Source organism: Amia ocellicauda, chromosome 9 (assembly GCF_036373705.1).
Source record: "Amia ocellicauda isolate fAmiCal2 chromosome 9, fAmiCal2.hap1, whole genome shotgun sequence".
NCBI lineage: Eukaryota > Metazoa > Chordata > Actinopteri > Amiiformes > Amiidae > Amia > Amia ocellicauda.
The window spans coordinates 16994704-17013483 of NC_089858.1; the positions used below are offsets into that span (position 1 = coordinate 16994704).

The following is an 18780-nucleotide window of genomic DNA, read 5'->3' on the forward strand; positions in this document are numbered from 1 at the left end:
GGGTCCTTGAAGGTCCTGCGTCGGGTTTCAATTACGACTCTCTGACGAATGAGAAATAATGGCGGAAGTGACGACGTTTGTGTTTGTGTGGTGCGGAAGATGGCGGAGTCCACCTCATCAGCGGCAACACCAGTGAGAGCGAAACCCGGTGTCCCGGCCGGCTGTTCCGCCGTGACCATGGACTCCATCGAAGGCATCACGGAGCTGGACGAGCTGGAGCGGGTGTTTCAGCAGCTGTGTGACGAGGAGGTGAGGCGCCGGAGCTGGGGGCGAGCTAAAGGGGCGGACTGTGGCAGTGCTAGCTGTCAGAGGCGATCTGAAATTGTATTAATTCACATTCAAAACGAGCTTTATTGGTATGACAGGTATACACCAGTGTTACCAAAGCATTTAGCGACGATGGTCTTGAGCTGCCTCTGTGATGGACAGGCTCCAGCCCAGCATATACTCCTGCAGCAGCGATAATGGCACTTGCACTCAATCCTCTAAAGATCAAGTCTTACCATGTCCATGGCACATGTTCTTACACCTTTCTATGATTATAACGCTGACGATGATTTAGTAACAGGAAGTGTGTCACTCTGTTTGTCCGATGTCTTCCTTCATACACCGTGTTTCTGGTACAAGGGGCGTGGCCTTTGCACTGTAGGTCAGGTGCAGCATAGAACCAGTGACTGACATGTGCCACAGAATGACCAAGGCTGGGTGTCCTGTAAGACACTCGCCTCTGCGCACTGCTGTAACTGTGCTGTACTCTGCCCCTGCTGCAGGAAGCGGTGGAGGCTGAGCTGGAGGCACTGGTCAGCCAGCAGAGTAACATCGAGACAAAGATGCAGGCCCTGCAGAGGATGGGGTGAGTGCATCTGTCTGTGATAGTTTTCTCCTATAACAACCTGCCATGCTATAGGAGTTTTTGTTTTTCTCTTCTCTGTGCCTAATGGTTTGTTTTGTTTATTTGTCTGTTTATTTTCAATCTTTAAGTGCTCTGTGGCTACCCTGCGAAGGGTGTTATACTAAATAAAGATTGATTGAATCAGACCTTCTGACTGCCCCAAATACTGATTTTCTCCTGTGCATCGTCTGGGTTTCTCGGCTATCACTCTCACATGCTCACTTCATAAACTCTCGTGCAGCACTCCTAAGATGTCAGGAAAGTAAAGAATGTCACCTCCAAGCCCTCGTTAATCCCTATCCCCCTGTCGCCCATTTACCCCCGGGTCTACAGCCTCAACCTCCCCCTCCCCCATTCACTCCCCAGTTCCCTATTCACCCCACGGTCGACAAATCCATTACCCTGGACCCACCCAGGTTGACAACTGCAAAAATCCAACCCCACCTCCTGGGACATTATGGTCATCATTATGGAGACTTCGTATTTGAATCTCACGCACTGGAGTTTTCAGAACCTGTATACCTGTATGCAGTCTGCCTGTGCTCTGGAGAGATGGGCTTTGTATGCTACATACTGACACTATGAATCCCCTCCCCAATAAACATAGGGAAATAAGTTTGCAGTATAATATGAAGCAATATAACACTGGCGACAGTCAGGCTTTCCCCCACTGTAGCCGCTGAGGGAGAGAGTTGGGGTGAATTCCATTTTAATCCTGCAACTTGACAGTGAGGTTACAGAATTGGCATTGGACCAATTGCCTGGGCTTTGCTATGTGAGTGAGTGAGTGAGTGTGTGTGTCAGTGTTGTAGAAGACCTTGACCGTGTGCCCTCTGTGCCCTCTGTGCCCCCAGGCCCAACCTGCAGCTGATCGAGGGCGACGCCAGCCAGCTGTCCGGCATGATCTCCTTCACCTGCAGCCTGGCAGAGAACGTCAGCAGCAAAGTGCGCCAGCTAGACCTGGCCAAGGTACCAAGGGTCACCCGACACCTGACACCTCTCACTCACAGCTGCACACAATCGCTCTCATCACGCTGTCTCAGAGAAGCTTCCTCTCTTCCCATCACATAAACTCTCATCCTAGAATTCTCACAAACCCTCTCCCTCCCTCCCACACTGACAGATGTTCACTCTCCCTACATGACACTTCCACAGTCTGTGCATATTAACAATATAGTCCAGTCATCATTTCTCAGCCTGTCTACCTCCCACAGAGTTCTGACAGCCTGTCTCAGTGTTTGTAGCGTCTACAGTGCAGTGTGTCGTGTGTTTGGCAGTGCTGTGCTGTGCTGAGATTCTCCACATCTCTCTCCTCCTCCCCCCACAGAACCGTCTGTACCAGGCGATCCAGCGTGCTGATGACATCCTGGACCTGAAGTTCTGCACAGACGGGGTCCAGACCGCCCTACGCAACGAGGACTATGAGCAGGCGGCCGCCCACGTGCATCGCTACCTCTCCCTGGACCAGTCGGTCATCGAGCTCAGCCGGCAGGGAGGAGAGAGTGAGGAGGGCGGGGGGGATTGGAGATGGGGTTCGAGAGGGAGAATAGAGTGGAAGGGTGGACGTTTAATCGTATTCACCTCCAGCCGGCACCAAAGCTGAAGATTCAGTTAGCTGTTGTTTATTCCTCCATGTGCCCTGAACCTTGCTGACGCTGCTTCTCCCTGCAGGCAGCGCGGTGGACGCCAGCCTGGCCCTGCTGCAGGAGGCAGAGCAGCGCCTGAAGGGCCTGGTGCGGGAGCGTCTGGACCAGGCCATCACCGCGGATGACCTGCCGCAAGTGGAGCGCTTCTTCAAGATCTTCCCCCTGCTGGGGCTGCATGAGCAGGGCCTCGCCCGCTTCGCACAGTACCTCTGCACACAGGTCAGGACCTCACCTCCATCACATGGGCTAGTCGCTTCTTCTTTAGAGTCAGTTAGTCCATCTGTCTCTCATCGTGGTCTCCCTGTGTCTCACTGTTTTGTCTGTGTCCTCAGCTGGCCAGTAAGGCGGAGGAGAACCTGCTGCTGGCGGTGGGTGGGGAGCTGAGCGAGCGCAGAGCGGCGCTGGTATTCACCGACACCCTGACTCTGCTGCTGGAGGGTGAGACTGGAGCGGGGGCTGGCGTGTGTAGTGCATATAGTGTGTAGCGTGATTAAGATACGTCATGCATCATGTGCTGTGAGTTAGGGGTCTGAAATGTACTCTATTGTCTGTGTCTGTCTGTGTGTGTGTCAGGGATCGCGAGGATCGTGGAGACGCACCAGCCCATTGTGGAGACGTACTACGGCCCGGGCCGGCTGTACACCCTGATCAAACACCTGCAGGCGGAGTGCGACCGGCAGGCTGAGAGAGTGGTGGACAAGTTCATGCAGCAGCGGGACTACCAGCGGAAGGTCAGGACTCCGTGTGTGTGTGTGTGTGTGTGTGTGTGTGTGTGTGTGTGTGGTGTCAGGGCTGTGTCAGCGTGGCAGGGCTGTGTCTGTGTCACAGTGTGTTAGTCCTGTGGCAGTGAGGTCCCATGTCTGAAGGTGCCCTGATTCTCACACCTGTCTGTCTGTCGGTCTCTCTCTCCCCTGCCTGTCCTGCAGTTCCAGATCGTGCAGAACAGCATGATGAGGAGCATCTCCACGGAGAAGATTGAGCCCAGGTTAGCATGCTCTCCGTTAGTCCATCCATCTGTCCCTCTGTATGTAGAGGGAGGTCAGCATAACTGTGTCTATATTGTGTGTCTTAAACTGGTACCTCCGTGTCTGTGTGTGTATAGAGAGCTGGACCCGGTGCTGTCGGAGGTGACCCTGATGAACGCCCGCGCAGAGCTGTACCTGCGCTTCCTGCGGCGCCGCATCACGGCCGACTTCGAGGTGGGGGACGCCACGGCCCCCGAGAGCACCGTGCAGGGTAACCGCTCTCTGCCCCACCCCGTGCCACAAGTCCAGAACCAGTGTATCTAGTATTCCTTCCTCCTTCGCTCCCCTCATTGAATGGAGATCATTGTTCAGAAAGCAGATGACCCTCCCTTGTCAGTGGGAGGCGCCTGCTCTGTAATGTTTTTGCAGACAATGACAATGGTGTTGAGCTGTGTGTGGGTGTGTAGGGTTGGGCCCTAACCCAGTGTGCTGTACAGGGGGCGAGTATGTGCATCTGACTCTCTCTCAAATTCAAACTCACAATTAGCTTTATTGTCAGGACAAGTTTACACAAGTGTTGCCACAGCATTCTCTCTCTCTCTCTCTCTAGAGCACCAGCAGAGCCTGGAGAAGCTGTTGAATCACTGCCTGCTGAGCCGCAACATGCAGGAGCTGATTGGCTACTACATCCCCATGGAGGAGTACTACATGAGGGAGACTGTCAACAAGGTGAGCAGTGTAGAGCAGCAGTTTTAATGTGGTTTGGGCTTGTCTTGTGTTAGCGTCACACACGTTTAGAACGAGCTCTCTCCGTGGCATCCCTCTCCTCCCTCACCCAGGCCTCCTGCCCATGTTTGTCTTTCTCCCTGGGCCAGGCAGTCACCATGGACACCTACGAGAAGGGTCAGCTGACTTCCAGCATGGTGGACGACTGCTTCTACATCGTGAAGAAGTGCATCGGCCGCGCGCTGTCCAGCTCCAACATCGACTGCCTGTGCGCCATGATCAACCACTCCACCTCCGTGCTGGAGTCGGACTTTAGGTACCCACCCCAGCCCCGGCCGCACTCGCCTCCAGTGACCAGGGTCCAGTCGCACCCCACTGCCTGACAGCATGAGTGTCATGTGATTTTGTGTGCCTGCCTCTAAAAGACAGCTTCTCTCTCCCTCATTCTGTCCCTCTCACTCACTCTACCTCACCTTCTTAACATCCTGCCTCCCCTCATTGCTCCCCCGACGATGTCCACAGGGAGGTGCTGTACAACAAGCTGCGGCAGGGTTTCCCAGCCACCACGCTGCAGGACATCCAGCGTGGGGTGAGCAGCGCAGTCAGTCTGATGCAGAGCAGCCTGCAGCAGGGCAAGTTCACCCCCATGGGCATCGAGAGCAGCGAGGACGCCAAGATCTCCTTCCTGGTGCGTCCCGTACCCCCCACAACACACACACACACACACACACACACACACACCAGTGAGGCCTGTGTGGAGCTCATATCTGTCCCTCTTCCCTCCCCTCAGGTGACCCTGAATAACGCAGAGGTGTGCAGTGAGAACATCACCACTCTGAAGATGAACCTGGAGGTGAGGTCTACATCCCACTGCCACTGTATACACACACACACACACACACACACACACACACACACACACCTAGGCCACTGTAACTGTATGAACACATCCCCTTCACACACGGAGGAATGGCCTTGGAGAGATGCCCTGCTGATACCAGCAATACATTGGAGATCCTTGTCCTGGTGAACACTCCCCCCTCTCTCTCTCTCAGAACAATTGTGCCAAGCTCTTCAGCCAGGGCTTTGGGGGAGGGGAGCATGGCCGTGCGAAGATCGACAGCTGCCTGTCGGACCTGGTGGCCGTGTCCACTAAGTTCAAGGACCTGCTGCAGGTGAGTGTGTGTGTCTATCTGTGTCAGTGCTCAGGAGCTTCCAAACTAGGTGGTGGCCTCGTCTAGCCAGGACCCCTGTGTTAGTGAGGTTTAGAGCTCCAGGGATGTTTCCAACTCAGTTTAACCTACTATGTCCACAGGAGGGCCTGACGGAGCTCAACAACACCGCTATCAAACCCCAGGTGAAGCCCTGGATCAGCAGCTTCCTGTCCATCTCACACAACATCGAGGAGGTATGCCAGCCCCGCACGCGCACACCACAGCCACTCACACCACTACAGCCACACTCTGCACACACTACAAAACTACAAATGTGTGTGTCCATGCGTCTGTGCTGCAGGAGGAGTTCAACGAGTACGAAGCCAATGACCCCTGGGTGCAGCAGTTTATCGTCAGCCTGGAGCAGCTCATGGCCGAGTTCAAGGTAGGACTGTCCAGTGTGTCCCCCTATTACCACTCTCTTTCTCTCCCTTCCCGTCGCTTTCCCTCTCACCTACCTCACTTCCTGCCTCGTTTCTGTCTGGCCTCGGCCCTGTGCTTCACTGTCGTTCAAACAGCCACACGGTCAGTTAGGCCAATCAACCCAGTGTAAGACAGTTTCCCATTGGTCTCCTGTCCCCCGCAGGCCAGCCTCTCACCCATCATCTATGACAACCTGTCCAGCCTGACCACCAGCCTGGTGGCCCTGGAGATGGAGAAGACTGTGCTCAAGTGCACCTTCAGCCGGGTGAGAGCGGGGACCCAACGCACCACAATCGCACTTAGCTCACTCAAACTTACTTTCCTCGGTAAAACAAGAGTGTATAGCCAGAAACATCCAAGTAAGCCTATGAGATATAATATGAGACTACTATATATGAATTATTGGGACAGAAGTCTTCAGTCAATCAGCTATAGTTTCGAATGAATTCACACGGGAGACCCTGCAGCTGGTTTGGACCGCGAGACCCTATTTATTCCCTGGTTACAAGCAGTTATATTTCCCACCAAGCTACAGAAGGAGGGATTAGTCCCTTCTGTTCCTATTGGAGCAAGCAATGGTGCAGAAGCAGAACAACCAACAATACAGTTACACAGTTTTGTATAATATTGAAGGTCTGATAAAGTTTCACAACTACGTCTTACACTAAAAACATTTATCTTGTCCCAAGATCTAGAAGTTGCTCAGTACCTGGTTTCAAGGTTTTGTTTCTGCCGAATTCGGTGGGATCTCAGTCAAACTTGCCAATCACAAATGCTCACGAGATAATGAACAATAGGACAGTATGTTTCTTGCACGTAAGCTGAATTAATCTCACACTCACCAAATAAAAGCAATGATTATATGTATTCAGAAAGGCATTGATCATTCATATTAACCCTTCAGACACACACAGTGTATATGCAGGACCTCTAAATGTGTAGTTGTGTGTGCTGCACAGCCGGTGTATTGCCACAGGGGCTGGCAGAACTCCTGTATTTCCACAGTCATACAGTGGGTTTGTACCATATTTACTGCAAAGTCATTGTTCTTGATTAAAGAATTATTCATTTACTCACTTGTCTTTCTCCATCCATGTCCTCCCTCTCCCCCCTCAGCTGGGGGGGCTGCAGTTTGACAAGGAGCTGCGCTCTCTGGTGGCCTACCTCACCACCGTCACCACCTGGACCATCCGGGACAAGTTCGCCCGGCTCACCCAGATGGCCACCATCCTGAACCTGGAGAGGGTACGACCCCACTCCACAGCCCACTGCCCGTCTGTCTGTCTGTAGCGTGGCTGTCAGTCTGTCTGCACAGGGAAACTTCTCGGCCTCAGCTGAAGTAATCCCCCCTGACTGCGTTCAGGCTGTCCCTGTCTGTCAGCCTCTGTGTCTTTCCGTGTCTGTCCACATGGAGAAACGCATCTCTGACTTACCTGAAGTAACCCCCCCTCTGTCTCTGTGTGTCCAGGTGACAGAGATCCTGGATTACTGGGGCCCGAATTCTGGCCCGCTGACCTGGCGCCTGACCCCAGCGGAGGTGCGGCAGGTCCTGGCTCTGAGGATCGACTTCCGCAGCGAGGACATCAAGAGGCTCCGGCTGTAGTCCGGCAGTGACCCCTGACTGACCCTTGACCCTTACACTGGACACTGGGGACCCCTCCAACCCCTTCCACCTTAAACCCGAAGAGAGCCGCCCCCAGACCCCACTCCCCATGCCCCTGTGTCCTCCCTGCCCTGCTCCACCACCAGGAGGGAGGTGCGGTGGCTGCAGTTACAGCTGAGCCCAGTGGTGACTTGGTTCTGCCTGGGAGAATGGGGAAAACGGGAAAAGGGGGTTTTGATTGGGACACGAAAGAGGCGTCCGCACAGGGCTGCTTCTTGAAGGGAGGAGGGTGTGGGGAAGGGCAGGGGCAGTGTTCGACCGGGGACGAGCAGCAGCAGTGAGAGCCTGAGAGGAGACCACACACTGGCTGTGCAGAGAATACCAGAGTATACCACCACCCCCGCAGCTGGCAACACTACAGGGTCTCCACAGGAATCAGGCTCTGTTATGGAGTGCTGTTACTGTGTGTGAGTTATGGGAAACTGTAAATATGGGTTAACAAGATTGTAAAAAAGTTTTGGTTTTGTTTTCTTCCTTTTTTATTAATTATTTGAAGCAATTAAATTTATCTTTCTACATGGACTGGAGGTGCAAACTTTCTGTTCCCAGCTGGGCAGCATAGGCCCTCTAGTGGTGAGGAAAGTGAAGTACATGATCCTCTCTATCCACTGAGTAGCCAGAACTGGGACTGAGAGAAACTGAACTGATATTTATAAAAACATTCTTTAAGTTCCACTTACTATTATTATTATTATTATTGTAATATTTTGTTTTGCATATTCAAATCTATCTATATAGCCAGGCAGAGGTCAAATAAAAGTCAGATTCAAATGGATTAATATGGTCCAAGGTGTAAAGGCAAAACAACTGAAGAAATGCAGTCTTGTTTATGAATGGAGTGCAGGGGCCAGGCTGTAGGGGAGCAGTCCTTATCCCGAAGGACGAGAGTCTCTCCGTCACTCTGACCTCTGCTTCTCAACCTGCTTCTCATTCATCTGTCCATCCGTCCAGCTCAAACTAGCTGCTGTTCACTGTGACGTCTCTCCAGCATGCCTCTCTGGTCACTGCCCATCAAGTTAGTCTTTCAGTCTGAGCTGCTGCTAGAGTGTCGGACTGAGATCCCCTGTGTGTCCACTTCCACAGTGTGGACGGAGAAGTCCCCCAGCCCCTGAGAGAGACAGACAGAGAGAGAGACAGACTGTAAGGCCCTGCATCGCCAGGGCTCCCAGAGCAATGCAGCTCCCAGGGCCAGTCCAGACACAAAAACATCTACCTACCCTACCTCTCTAACTACTCTACTTCTCCATCTATCTAGTCTATCTCTCTGTCTCAGCAGTGACTGGGGACAGTTCACCTTCACGTGGCAAAAACACACAAAACCACACTGAAATGGCCCGACGGTGGCGCACCTGTGTGGCGGAGAGCACGGCCTGCACCCTGTCCTGCTGCCGTGGCTCCCGGGTGAGGAGGCACAGGAATCCACCGCCCCCCGCCCCCGCCAGGGTCTGCCCCAGCGTCAGAGGTCGCAGAGCTGCCATCATGGCGCGCACGGCCGCCGGCTCACACCCCCGCGCCATCGCCCGCTTCTGCTGCCAGTACCGGTCCAGACAGGCACCCAGCCGCTCCAGAGAGCCTGGGGGGGGTAACACAGTCAGGTACAGTAGTGTATAGTGTGTGTATAGGCAGCTTGAGAAGGGCCCGAATTCTCTCTCTTACTCCTTCCCTTCCTCTCCATCCTTCTTCCTTCTCACTCTTCCTCCCTCTATCCTCACTCATCCCCATCCCTCATCCCCCCTCACCCTCTCTGCAGGCCTGGGCACAGTCCTGTGCATTGCTCACCAGCCCCTCAGTGTTCTCCACCATGGAGGGCAGCCTGGAGTACCAGCTACGCACCACGTCCTGCAGAGATAGACAGGCATAGACACAGAGACAGGCAGACCTTGTGACATAAACACAGACTAAGTCACACCAGCAGTCGCAGTCCCAGTGCCAGGCTCACCTGCAGGAGGTTGCGAGCGAGCCGAGTCTTGCCCGTGTAGAGTAGCAGCAGGTGCTGGTTCAGGGTGTGAATGAAGCCGTCGGGCAGGGCCAGGGGCTCCACCTCCACTCTGAGGGGCAGGGCTGCTGCCGACCGGCCCAGCTTCACCCCCCCCACCAGCCCCCCCACCTGGTCCTGCCAGCCCCCCCCTGGGGTGACAGATATGGACACAGGATAAGAATGGGAAGAAGGAGAAGGCAGACAGAGAGAGAGAGATGCTTGTTCTCGCCATGTGTCACTTGCCAGTGGTCAGCAGCTGCTCCAGATACAGAACTGCATGGATCAGGGAGCTGGGGTCAAAGGTCAGACCAGCACAGCTGTACAGAGCAGCCAGCACCGCCCCTGCCAGAATACTGCTGGTGCCTGAGAGAGAGGTTATTCATTATTTAAATTAATATCAAGCTGTACAAGAACACCCCCCCAGCCCTCTTCCCCATCCCCATCCTGTACCCAATCCTGAGCCGTGTGGCAGGTCAGACCAGCTGTGGACCTCCAGCCCCCCGCCACAGCGCTCCATCAGCTGCTGCCCCAGGGGCTGCTGGGAAGGGCAGATCACCAGGCCACTGCAGATACAGGCCGCTTTCAGCAGGGCACCTGGGAACAGACAGGCTGGTGTGAACACAGACAGACTGTAGGCTGTGTGTGTGCATTACCTGGCCCACGTGCATGTGCGTGTCAGTGTGTGCAGGGCACCTGGAGCGTGTGGCTGGTAGTAGTCCTGCAGGTCCTCCAGCGTCTCGCACACCGTCTCTGTGGTGAACTGGCAGTCCCGCCCCCCGCTAGAGCTGACCAATAGCAGGCGAGGCTCCCTGATACGGCGGGCGCGGGCTCCAATGGGCCGCCGGCCGTCCACTCGCACTGCCACATTCACCACTGCACCCCCCCGCTCGAAAGTGATGGGCGGGGTGTCACTCCAGCCACCTGGAAGGGGGAGGGAGGCCAGTAAGAGGGGCACGATTGACAGGACAGACAGTAACACAGACAGCAAGGGACATAGGGACATGTGGATGGGGACAAGCAACAGAGGGTAACAGGTAGGCAAGGAGACAGGAGTGGACAGGAGAAACAGAGGATAACAGAGGGACAGCTGTGATTATCGGAAACACATGAGAGGGTGACAGCGTTGGAGACAGGGTGGACAGACTGCTCCTACCTGACAGGTCCATCCTGGCTGGACAGTCCACCTCCACCCATGCGCCAACAGGCGGGGCCTCCCCTCGACCAGGGGTGATGAAGCGTTGAGCTGACATCACAGCCTGACGGATGAGGATCTGCCCCGCCCCCTCGTAGTGACGGGCGGCCCGGACCAGCAGGTGTGGCCTGCACACAGGCAGCAGGGGGCAACAGTGAGCTACACTCCTCTTACACACACACTCACACAGGAGATTGAGTGCTCTGTGGCCACTCCACATCCCAACCCTGAGTCTCCTCTTCCCTCACCGTCTCACCTGCTGAGCCAGTTCTTTCTCTGCAGTGCGAGTTCCCGGACCCCCCCTGGGAGATCCTTCTTCTCCAGCAGGGCGAAGGCGGGGCTCCAGGCAGGGTTGGCAGCTGGCCCCCCGCGCAGCCCACCCTCCCCCCCAGCCATGCAGCCCAACACGTCGGCTACACAGGCAAGAGTGCGGGCAGCTACACCGGGGTCCTCACAGTCAGCTGCCACTGTGAGGGAAACAGAAGTGGAGAGGCAGTGGTAAGAGAGAGAAAGAGACAGGAGGTGGAAAAAGATGGACAGAAAGAGGAGAGAGAAAGAGAGAGAAAAGGAAAGAACAAAAAAAGAGATTAGAAGCTCAGTGTTTAAGGAATACAAAAGCAAAAGATTATATGCGTTATAGAAATAAAAAACATGTAAAATCGTTAAACTACACCCCAGCTGACAGCAGAGGGGGCACAGGCCTGCCCACACTCACCGCTATCCAGCGTGCTCAGCAGCACCCCCTGCTGGCCGCCCTGTACCGCAGCCCTGACAAGCGGCAAGAGGCTCTGGTCCCGCCGGCCCAGCAGTGTGTCCTTCGCCCTCCTCCTCGCCCCGCCAAAGAACAGCTCCCTGCGCCAGCCCAGCTCCCCCTGCTGGTCAGTATAGCACAGGATATCCCGCAGAGAGAGGCGCCAGGCAGCCCTCCACTGCTCCACACCCCCCCAGGTACCCCCAGCCGCCCCCAGCAGCCACAGCACCCCGCCCAGCCCCACTGCCCCCCCGGGCTCGAAGACTGGGAACAACCGGGCATCCAGGAGAGAGCGGGGAGCACTGCCACCCTCCTCACCCCACAGCTCTCCAGCCCTGGTACAGAGGGAGAGGTAGATAGAGAGAGAGAGGATGTTAGAGAATTTTGAGCATATACACTCTCTAGCTATCAGGTCAGAATTACGTTTTTTTCTTTCATGTTTCAAACAGAGAGCAGAGCTGATTCCAGAGACAGAGACAGGGAGCAGATGGCGAGGAGCCCTACTGTATCCCGGTCCTCCTGGAGAACTCCGCCCAGCCGTGGTTCAGGAATGTGGCGTTCCGGTCGGCAGGAGAAGCCTGGGGGGGGTGAGAAACGCGTGGTCTTTGAAGGCAAAGAGAGTGACTCTCTAATTAGCGCGTGCACATTCTGAAATCCGTCCAACACAACACACTCATCTACAGTGCTCTTTAACAAGCAATATTACTACAGTGACTCTCGTCATGCAGAGGATGGGGGGGGGGGGGGGACAGCACAGTGGGTACCAGTCACCTCCAGGTTGTCATGGCGTCCCAGGACGGTGAACACCCTGAGCCGCATGTCCCCTAGCTGGACGTGGTGTCCCTGGATGATGATGTCAGAGAGGGGGGCGTGCTGCAGCGAGGGGGCTGATGAGGTCAGGTCAATCCCAGATAGGAGGCATCCTGATTGGATCACCAGAGGGCCCTGGAGGTCAGAGGTGAAGGCAGGATCTCGTTAAGGTCAAAATGAGAATGATTGGTCCCTTGGCTAAAGTACGGAAGCTTATTGCTGCCACACGAAAAAAAAAATATATATCACGTAATTACGTGATACTGAATTAGCACGTTTTTACGTCTTAGGGAATTATTACGTTATTACGTGATAGGGAATTGTCACATAATAACAGACTGAACTAGAATACCGGAGACAAAGCAATGATGTCAGACGTTAGAGATTGTGTACGAAATTACTTTAGGTTGGGATTTAGCCCCAGGGAAATGTTACAGTATTTGTCTCATGTATACCATGTCATAATAAACATTAGGACACTCAGGTGTATCCGAAACAACGATTTTTTTGCAAAATGTTTATCTTAAATTAAGCAAGACGTACATTTATTGTGCAAGGTTGACATTTTAATTTAAGTTTTTCAACAAAGCTGTTTTATAAACGAAATCCCATAATACTGCAATTTCACTGTGGTAAAATACTGATTATACTAGACATTTCAAGGAATGGAGGTCATATATTCAGAAAATACACATATTAAGTCCAGCATGTGCATAGGCATGTTTTGTGCGTGTGCCTATGTATGTTTGTTTTACTCAAGATAATAATAATGTGTGAATGTTACAAATAAGCTTGGGGAGTCATATATACTGCGTGTATGTATGTTTCCACCCAGGCTAAAACGATAGTCTGACGATATAAATACTGTGCATTTGTTCAGGATAATTCATATTGAGCAGTTTCTATTTTTAAGTTATTAGATTATTACTGAGATGTCCCAGATTCAGTTTGATCGACATGCTCTGTTTGTCCATGATCACTTACATATTCCTGATCTTCAAATAGTAATGTTTGTAGGAGCCAATTTATGTATTAATAAACATTTATAATAATATGTTTTATTTAACTTGTATTTCTGTATGTTGCATTGAGTATACATAATTCAATTATTTTTCATTTGATAACTTGATCATTAATGTAATTGATAATTGGGTGAGAAAGGGGAAGGAGTGAAATAGTTCAGGAAATTGGATGGGGCGGGGCATAGATGGTGTATTGTTGGGTCACAGACCGGTTGTAAGTACCTGTACCTTGTTTTGAAGAAAATGTGTAAATAAAGATGATGTAAATAATATCTGGACGCATGGACTTTGATTAAAGCGAAACGGTGCGTTGCTATTTTCACAGATATTGTTAAGATTGATTGTGTTTGATTTAAAATGTCATTGGATAAGTATTGAGTTAGCAGCAACCTAAAGTAAGTTCATACAAAATCCTCAACATCTGACATCATTGCTTTGTCTCCGGTATTCTAGTTCAGTCTGTTATTATGTGGCAATTCCCTATCACATAATAACGTAATAATTCCCTTTAAGGAAAAAACATGACAATTCCCTAACACGTAAAAACGTGATAATTCCCTATCACATAATTACGTGATATATATATATTTTTTCGTGTGGCAGCATTACGCTTCCGTACTAAAGATAATCAACTGTGATACTGAGAAAAAAATCACATTTAGGCAATTGGGATGTATTATACAGACTGGTAAACTTGTAATAAATAAGCAAATATCCCAAATCATTTTCCCTGAATATCTCATCCAGAAAGTGTCTCTGCCACGCACCCCCTCCACTACCTCTCCGTACCTGTAGGTGGCAGTGCTGCACTACAGCCTGTGACCCCACGCTGACCTTTCCTTCTAGAATGCTGTTGATCACACAGCAGCCATCGCTTAGCAACTGGGGGTTCTGAAGAGAGGAGGACAGGAGAGAGAGAAAGAGAGGGAGAGAGGGAGGGAGGAATTTGCTGTTTTTGCTGAGAGAAGGTGCAGAAAAAACATCTGTACACAATGACAGAAGCGCTTTTACACATTCAAATGGGCAGAACGTCTCCCCAAGAGTACTCCTGTAGCAAGTGTGGGGAGACAACACCCATTGCCACCTCCTCCCCGCTCTGACCTCAGTGTGTGACAGCGTCTCTCTGCCCCCCAGCGCTCTCTCCGTCAAACGGCCGATGTGCTCGTCCCCAGACAGGGTCATGTAGTCATAGCAACCGTCTGGAACATACGCTGCAGAGAGACCGAGAGGAGAGCACACGTGACACGCACAGGCGGAGGGGCACACAGACGCACACAGGCACAGATACGGGCAGAGAGCACACCGTCCAGCCCTTACCCAGGGTCAGCTCCATCCCCCTCAGCTCCCTCCACAGCACGGTGCGGGCGTTCCTCAGCGCTGCCCCTTGCTGCCCCTGGCTGCAGCTGCTGCCCTGCCTGTTGCCACTCACAAAGTCCTCCTCACACACATCTCCTGCCAGGCACAGCAATATGTCCAGGAACAGAGACAGCTGGTGGGGGGGGGAAGAGATGGGAGATGAGAGAGAGACATATCATAGTCAAATACAAATCCAGAAATCAGACAAACAATGAGAAATGGATACAACTAACAAACACACAGATAGAGGGGGGTGGGGAGTCATAAGGAGTGGTCACTTACAGGCGGAAAGATGGACAGACACATGGCAGGACGGAGGGGCAGTTACCTGTACTGCGGGCGTCCCAGAGTCCAGGCCCAGGTACGTGCAGGCGTCCAGGGGTGGGGTGACGTGGGTGTGCAAGAGACGCTCTGCCACTTCCCTTGAGAAAAACACCGGCCCTGACACCTGAGAGAGAGAGAAAAAGTGAAGGATAGGGAAGGGAGGTGAGAGAAGAGAGAAGGACAGGGTGAAGGAGGGAGAGACGGAAAGGTTAATCCAGACAGTGAAAATGCAAGAGCAAGGAGCTAGTGAGGCGTGTAAACTAGTTCAGAGCTTCCAGCTGCGTGTGTATGCAGCTGTGTGTGTGTGTGTGTGTGTGTGCCCCCCACAGCACTACCTCAGGAAACATCCCACCCCCGTCCTCCAGCATCCCAAAACACACTGCATGCAGGGCTGCCCCAGGGGTTCATACCAGAGGGACTCTCCCATCAGGCCAAGCACAGGCCTGGATCTTGTCGGCAGGGCCCTTGTAGATGATGTCACGCACTGTGCCCTACAGAAAGAGGCAGTGTCACCAGGGCAGCAGCGCAAGCCAGGGAATTACACAGAGGATTGTGCCCAGAGTTTAAACATGATGGTCTGTTTTATTATTAATACAGAGGAAAAAATGAAAAACCATATGCGAGCTCAATGTACTGCAACAAAAGGTGCCCCAGGATGGCAAAACACAAGACCTTTTTTCTAGGCCATTTCCCATCTGCCCCATCCCTGCTTCCCTTAAAACTACAATTCCCAGAAAGACGTGTACCTGCTTGTCAGTGAGGTAGACCCCATGGTTCCTGGCATAACTGACGTCACCAGGCAGGGAGAAAACTCTCACCCCAGAGAAGCCATCCCAGGAAATGTCTGCAGGACACAGAGAGAGAGAAACTCAATTTAAAATTAACAGAATTGGCAGATGTATAGATTGGAAGCAGCCCGAGTTCAGATATGTTGAAAGGGTGTTATAATAAGAATGGCAACCGTAATAATAATAATTAATTTGAAGACTCTGTGTGGCAGGGTGCTCACCGGGGGATGTACGGATGTGCAGGAGCATGTCTGTACCGCTCACCCACACGCCAGGGGGGGAGCCAGGGGCAATCTGCACACAAAGAGAGGGAGAGTGAGGGAGAGGTGGTGAGAGAGGGAAAGGGAGAGAAGAAGAGGGTGTCAGGGAGAGACAAGGAGGGGGGGGCAGGGGGAGAGTGAGACAGGGGGAGGTAGATGTAGAGAGAGGCACAGAAAGAGTTGGGTTGGAAGAGAGAAATGAGATAAAGAGAGTGTCCTGGCAATAGGTGAAGAGTGTGTCGGTGTGAGAGGGAATGTCGGGGGCGTGAGGTGTGGGGGGTGGCTGGGTGATGGGTGGGGCTGTCCTCTGACCTGGTGTGTGAGGCAGGACAGCAGCAGGTCCAGGCTGCACAGGGGCCCCTCCACCTCCCCCAGGTCCGCCGTCCCCGCCGGCAGCCAGCAGAACCCTCGGCCGCAGCCATCGAAGGGGAAGTCCCGCCCCTGAGGAGAGACAGGAGAGGCACAGCTGTCTGTCAGTCAGTCATTCAGTTAGTCCACCAAGGACAACCCGAGCCAGTCCATGCCTCTATTCCATCTCCATCACCATGTTTTGCTCCCATTGCTACTCCCTCACTCCCTTCCTCCTCCTCTGTCCCTCAGATATCTAGATCTCCCACCAGGAGAGGCCCCAGTGTCTCACCATGTGCAGGATGAGGACGTGTGCGTTCTCCAGCACGTCAGCCGTCACCACCTGTAAGAACCACAGAGAGGCACCAGCACGTTACTGAGGACACGGGCTGCAGAGTGACTGAGTGACAGGGGACAGACTGCAGCCCCCAGCTCAGGCCAGACAGCGGCTTTCAACTCACCGTGTGCCCGGCCTGGGCGCTGAGGTGCTCTGCCGCCACCAGGAGGGCGTTGAGAGTGGCCCCCCCGCTGCCCAGCCGGTCCTGCGGGTCTGACACAGTGAGCAGCAGAGCCCCTTGGGGGATCAGGCCCCGCCGCTGACGGCACTCCAGCTCTGCACGACAACCGGAGGGGACAGATTAGAGATCGACTTCAAAACATCTGAGCCTCCGTGTGAGACCCCCGCCTCTACTGCTCAGTGTCCCAGAGCACCTTTTTATTTATTGTTCTCTCCCACACCCTGTGGTCTGAGATCAGACAGAGAGGGACCCTGCAGCAGCACTGGGCTTTGCAGGTACATATTTTGCAAATGACACAGCAGGATGTGTTGGTATGAAGTACGTATTTGTGTGTGAGTGTGTGTGTGTGTGTGTGTGTGAAGTATGCTTGTGTTTGAGTGTGAATGTAGTGTTGGCAGTAAGCTTATGTGTGTGTGTGTGTGTATGTAGTATGGTTTGTGTATGTATGCAGTTTTGGCCGTTTGCAGCATGTGTGTGTTGGCCGTGCATGTGCAATCCCCCCCCCCCCCGAGTACTAACCGCGCTGGAAGGCATACTCGCTGTCCCGGTGCTGGCAGGTCAGGGCCACCACTGTCCACTGCACCCCGGCTGGCCGCTGCATCCTGGACTCACACACACACACAGCGATACGTACTCTCTCTCACACACATTCGTACTCTAACACACTCAGGGTAGCAGTAAACCCATGCACGCCGAGCCCTCCTGTCCTCAGGGCAAGTCACTCTGACAGCCTGCCAAAACAGAGAGAACCAGGAAGCGACTGGATCAGAACGCCTCCGAATGGACCTGACTGGAGTAGGTCAGAATCAGCCCCACCTCCCATTGTGTACAATGTGAGTCATTTTCACACCTGCTCAGTCTGTCTGATCAGTCCAATATTCACCTGTTCTTGTTTGTCTGTGTTGTTTTATGTGAGGAGTGAGTGCCAGGGTATCATTAGGAGCCAAGAGAAACAGGGAACACTGCTGTGATTGGCATTCAAAACATCACGTGTGTGTACACCACCAAAATTAGGCCACAGAGTATAGCCGATTTAATTGAAAATGTATTAATGATCACTGCACAAGTACACTGATTACTGTAGCCACTAAACCAAAACAGCGCACAATCCAAAGCAGTATTGTATACATACGGACATACATGCATACGTGCAAGTATTTAATGCACAGACCGGGCTGTGCCACAAACGTGAGATTTGAAGGGTATATTATATATTTTTATAAAAACAATTAGATACTGATTTATGTTTAACTGCGATCTGATTTCAAGGGACTATACATATATGGACCATAACAAATATGCTACGTATCCCGAGCTTGTTCTTGTAATACATTATACAAGTTTAAATATTGAATTTTCTACTTTATTCTGGTCTTGATCATTTATTTTTCAGATGCATCTTACAAACAGACACTGACTTACCTGAGAAGCAGCAATACGCACTTCTACCACTTTCCCGTGCAAACTTTGACCTCTGACCTATGACCGGAAACGCTGCGTGCTGGTATTTGTAGTCCGGAAGGAGAAGTCTCTCGTTGTAAAATACACGCCCACGTACTGACATACACAGACAAATATATTTTATGCAAAGACGATATATGACGCAATATGATCTAAATTAATACTTCTGTGTCTTGATTCACGAACAGTGAATTGTGAATCTTGAACATAATAACCTTGAGTTTATACAGATATGGCAATTACTGACCCTAACAGCTAAATCATATTCAGACTGGGCTGGGTTGCTGAACAGGATGGGCTTGTTAGCCGCACAAAATGTAAATATTAAGGTGAGGTTTATGTGTGAAAGTCTTGGGAAATGAAGAATGCAATATTGATTTTTGGTAATTATTTGAAATACAATTATTGTTCAGTATTTTTAAGACACACAGACATGGAACAAA

The 18780-nt window shown here is 52.2% G+C and overlaps 2 protein-coding genes across 2 annotated transcripts; one reads left to right on the plus strand and one right to left on the minus strand.

The window, feature by feature from the left end:
- The first annotated feature begins 41 nt into the window (after positions 1-41).
- Positions 42-8051, plus strand: cog4 (component of oligomeric golgi complex 4). The gene is made up of 19 exons (XM_066713491.1): positions 42-249; positions 771-853; positions 1747-1861; positions 2220-2394; positions 2564-2757; positions 2871-2976; positions 3112-3269; positions 3465-3523; positions 3641-3774; positions 4114-4232; positions 4379-4545; positions 4752-4917; positions 5020-5082; positions 5285-5404; positions 5545-5637; positions 5745-5828; positions 6030-6131; positions 6983-7111; positions 7335-8051. Exons 1-19 carry the CDS (start codon positions 49-51, stop codon positions 7467-7469), a joined length of 2403 nt encoding a protein of 800 aa, XP_066569588.1. The 5' UTR covers positions 42-48; the 3' UTR covers positions 7470-8051.
- On the minus strand, positions 7920-18405 carry fcsk (fucose kinase). The gene is made up of 24 exons (XM_066713490.1): positions 18299-18405; positions 17396-17607; positions 16820-16971; positions 16651-16701; positions 16323-16451; positions 15972-16044; positions 15709-15806; positions 15373-15453; positions 14967-15086; positions 14600-14771; positions 14384-14493; positions 14072-14173; positions 12222-12395; positions 11955-12028; positions 11415-11785; positions 10956-11166; positions 10661-10827; positions 10201-10428; positions 9958-10101; positions 9751-9870; positions 9469-9656; positions 9269-9368; positions 8879-9102; positions 7920-8637 (listed from the first exon to the last, which is right to left on the minus strand). The coding sequence occupies exons 2-24, from the start codon at positions 17475-17477 to the stop codon at positions 8554-8556; spliced, it is 3255 nt and encodes a 1084-aa protein (XP_066569587.1). The 5' UTR covers positions 17478-17607; positions 18299-18405; the 3' UTR covers positions 7920-8553.
- Positions 18406-18780: the final 375 nt, after the last annotated feature.